The sequence below is a fragment of the Gossypium hirsutum genome, chromosome D04 (assembly GCF_007990345.1).
Source record: "Gossypium hirsutum isolate 1008001.06 chromosome D04, Gossypium_hirsutum_v2.1, whole genome shotgun sequence".
NCBI classification, from domain to species: domain Eukaryota; kingdom Viridiplantae; phylum Streptophyta; class Magnoliopsida; order Malvales; family Malvaceae; genus Gossypium; species Gossypium hirsutum.
In genome coordinates this window covers 45,049,291-45,053,215 of record NC_053440.1, presented here as the reverse complement: position 1 = coordinate 45,053,215, position 3,925 = coordinate 45,049,291, and the positions used below count along the sequence as shown (strand labels likewise).

At 32.4% G+C, this 3,925-nt stretch overlaps 1 protein-coding gene and 1 pseudogene across 1 annotated transcript; one reads left to right on the top strand and one right to left on the bottom strand.

Moving 5' to 3' along the window:
• The first annotated feature begins 206 nt into the window (after positions 1-206).
• LOC121216048 (photosystem II protein D1-like) lies at positions 207-745 on the top strand (annotated as a pseudogene).
• Positions 746-2,098: 1,353 nt separating this feature from the next.
• LOC107899309 (metallothionein-like protein 2) lies at positions 2,099-3,095 on the bottom strand. The gene is made up of 3 exons (XM_016824989.2): positions 2,728-3,095; positions 2,567-2,647; positions 2,099-2,487 (listed from the first exon to the last, which is right to left on the bottom strand). Exons 1-3 carry the CDS (start codon positions 2,790-2,792, stop codon positions 2,397-2,399), a joined length of 237 nt encoding a protein of 78 aa, XP_016680478.1. The 5' UTR covers positions 2,793-3,095; the 3' UTR covers positions 2,099-2,396.
• Between the last annotated feature and the right edge of the window lie 830 nt (positions 3,096-3,925).

The window sequence follows — 3,925 nt, the reverse complement described above, 5'->3', positions numbered from 1 at the left end:
TTTTTTCTCAAGTTTTTCATACTAATATGATTAGAAAAAAAAGATAAATCTAGATACGATCCTAGATGTATATTTTTTATTTGACATTGGTTGAGACGAGTATATAAGTAATGTTATATTGTTGAATAAGAAGCCTTCAATTATCTAGTTCTAGAGAATTTGTGCGCTTAGGAGTCCCTGATGATTAAATAAACCAAGATTTTACCATGACTGTAATTTTAGAGAGACATGAAAGTGAAAGCCTATGGGGTCGCTTCTATAACTGGATTACCAGCACTGAAAATCGTCTTTACATCGAATGGTTTGGTGTTTTGATGATCCCTACCTTATTGATCGCAACTTTTGTATTTATTATCGCCTTTATTGCTACTCCTCCAATAGATATTGATGGTATTCGTGAACCTGTTTTTGGATATCTACTTTACGAAAACAATATTATTTATGGTGTCATTATTCCTACTTTTGCAGCTATAGGTTTGCACTTTTACCTGATCTGAAAAAGCGACACCTATTGATGAATGGTTATACAATGGCGGTCTTTATAAGTTAATTGTTTTACACTTTTTACTTAGAGTGGGAACTTAGTTTTTGTAAGGATATGCGCCCTTGGATCACTGTTGCATATTCAGCTCCTGTTGTAGTTGCTACCACTGTTTTCTTGATCTATCCAATTGGTTAAGGAAGTTTCTCTTATGGTATGCTCGTAGGAATCTCTAGTACTTTCAACTTCATGATTGTATTCTAGGCTGAACACAACATCCTTATGCATATGTTTCACATGTTAGGCATAGTTGGTATATTCGGCGGCTCCCTATTCAGTGCTATGTTTGGTTCCATGTTAACTTCTAGTTTGACAAGAGAAACCACAGAAAATGAATCCACTAATGGAGGTTACAGATTCGATCAAGAGAAAGAAATTTATAATATTGTAACTACTCAACATTATTTTGGCCGATTGAAATATGTTAGTTTCAAAAATTCTCATTCTTTACATTTTTCTTAGCTACTTGGCTTGTAGTAGGTATCTAGTTCACCGCTTTAGGTATTAGCAATATGACTTTTAGCTTAAATACTTTCAATTTTAACCAATCCGTAGTTGATAGTCATGACCTTTTTGAAATTTGCATTTTTGGACTTATGTTGATGAAAATGTGATTTATTTTTATAGTTTTTGAGCATTATTTGATAAAAGTACAAAATCTTTTTCATAAACATTTTTTAAAATAAATTAAATTTTCAAGTCAATAAAAAACAACCAACTCTTATATAGTATTTCTGAAAATAATTTTTATATAGAAATTTTAAGTTATTTTCACATTTTTATATAAATTATTATTTTTTACTTTATAAAAGTTAAAATTATTTATAATTTTTTTGGTTTTTTTTTCTCGTCCCTAAGATTAATGGTCAATTTGAGTAGAAATCAATTAAGTGTAAAAGTTGAAGGTCTTATATATGAGAGGCCAAAATAAACCTTTAATGGCACAATTTTAATGAAATAACCATTTTACTCGATCTAATCTATAAATGATAATACAAGGATTGCTACAGTAATCTCACTATGTTTACACAGTTTTCTTTCATTAGAGGTAAACATACAAGGGAGGACATACTACATAGTTTTAATTAGTGCCATAATCAGAAACTAATATATGTCAAAATTGGATTTGTTACCATTCAAATCTCAACGCTAATATAGTGCCGAGTCATTACATGATTGGATTTCCCGTAACTGCTCTCTGGAAGATATACTTTCTCCATGTGCCTACCATTTATATCTATGTTCATGTTAGGTCCATTTCAAGTTTTCAACTCTACCCAAAAAGCTCCCTTTCATTGCCAATGAAACTGCAGGAACTTGCTCGCTGCACATTTTTCATAGTAACTAAAGGCTCAATAATTTGGATGTGGACCATTCTCGATCATTTCTCCGGATTAAACAACCAACAAAGTCGTCTTCTTGGGTTTTGATTTCCATCACAAATCACACACCTCAATGCCCTTACATCACATTGTAATCCCAGTGGGGACCCTTAAATAATGCATCCAAATCCCATGTCCTTTTTCATTATAATCTTTAAAAAAAAACTCAAAGAGCAAACGAAATAGGAGCTTCTTTTCATTCATTATGAATCTGACTCACTTCCTTACATTAATTATGTAATAGTCACAATATATCCTGAGATAGCAGAGATGCTCACACTGGACAGAAAAACAAGTAAATATTAGTACTTCACTCTATCTATTGGCAAGCACCAAGTAACCGTGGCGGCAACAGGCAAAACCTACGACAAGCCATGGCTACTTTATTCTAAAAACACATAAACAACAAAACATATTATTTCTTAAAGACAAAGGCGCCTCTGCTTCCAGGGAGCTTTGGCTTTGGTCTCTAATCATTTACAATTGCAAGGGTTGCAGGTGCAGTTGTCTCCACACTTGCAGCCGTTCTCAGCCCCGAATTCCATCTCAGCTCCCTCAAAGTGTCTGCCATGCATTACAAAAAAAACAAGGATCAGAATTCTTGATTATCAAAACTTCAAAATGAAGATTTTGTTTTACTTACGCTTTCTGGGGTGCTACACCAAGAACCAGAGTCTCAGTTGTGGTCATCTCGGCAGCGTTCAGGTCTGGATACATCTTGCATCTACAAAAATCAAAGAGACCCTTTTAAGGCAAACGAGATTTTGGACTCATAAGAACAAAAAGAAAAAGGAAAATATTTACCCTCCACAGCCACTGCCACACTTGCAGCCAGTACCGCAGCCACAGTTTCCACCACAGCAAGACATTTTTCAGTGATAAAGAAAACTGGAGTGATTTTGATGCTAATGAAAGGGGCTAAATGAGTATGAAAAGCAAAACACACTTGTAACGAGTTTGAGGAGAAGAGGCAAAGGGCTTTGAATTTATAGACCGAGAGAGAGGAGAGAAGTTAATATCAGCCGTACACGTGTCAATATTTGACGTCATGTACTTATCCCGCGGGTATCGTTTCAAAGTAACGCCTGACATGCTCTCTTCCACGTATCTGTCGATATTTTCTCTCCTCCTTTTGTTTTCCCCATATTTGAATCACCGTCCAATTCATGTCCGTTTTGATCAATGGTCAATAACCGCTCATAAGCTTGGTGGTGGACCCCTTGAGAGGAGCTCACGTAATTTAATATATAAAAATTTAATTTTTAAATAAATATAATTATTTGTGTATAGAATGTATAAATATAAAATGATGTTATATTAATAAAATTAATAATTTATGAGAATTAAAATAAATTAAAATTTCATAAATATATTTATATAAAATCACGTACTAAAATAAAATTTATTTTTTTAATTGTATCGAATTCACAGATAAATCGCCTCATAGGCTAAACAAGAAGACACAAAATATAGTATGTGCCTAAACTGGATCCCATAATTTTATGATATACAAGTCATTTACAAAGAGACATAAGCTATCGACCCAAAACAAATGCATTAATTTATTGAATTATGGAGTTTTGATAATTAAAAGGAGAATAATTGTGTCAACCGATCAGACTTGCAATGGTAGGCCCACCTATGATTATCTTCATGGACTTCTACTTCCTTCTGTAAAAAGATATTTGTGATTCTCTCCGGATTTTCGTGTCCATCCTCTCCTTTTCATCGCCCTTTTGAAACAACTTTTACCTTTTTTTTAATCTCCCTTATGTTAACATTTATCTCTTATATTATTTCCATTTTAACATTTAAATTCTTTCCTATCTCATTATTCCCTATCATTTTATATTTTTATATTGTATACATAAATCATTATATTTAATGTATTTATTTTTTTAAATATATATATTTGAACTTTAGTTAAAATTTCACGTGTATAATTACACTAAATTAAAGTTCTTGTATTAAATTACCCATTTAATTAAATGTTCATATATAA

Excerpts from the sequence above, each read along its gene's own strand:
- LOC107899309 (XM_016824989.2), bottom strand. The coding sequence starts at position 2,792 with ATGTCTTGCTGTGGTGGAAACTGTGGCTGCGGTACTGGCTGCAAGTGT. Across the intron at positions 2,648-2,727 it reads TGTGGCAGTGGCTGTGGAGG|ATGCAAGATGTATCCAGACC; the intron begins GTAAATATTTTC and ends TGATTTTTGTAG. Across the intron at positions 2,488-2,566 it reads GGTGTAGCACCCCAGAAAGC|ACACTTTGAGGGAGCTGAGA; the intron begins GTAAGTAAAACA and ends AATGCATGGCAG.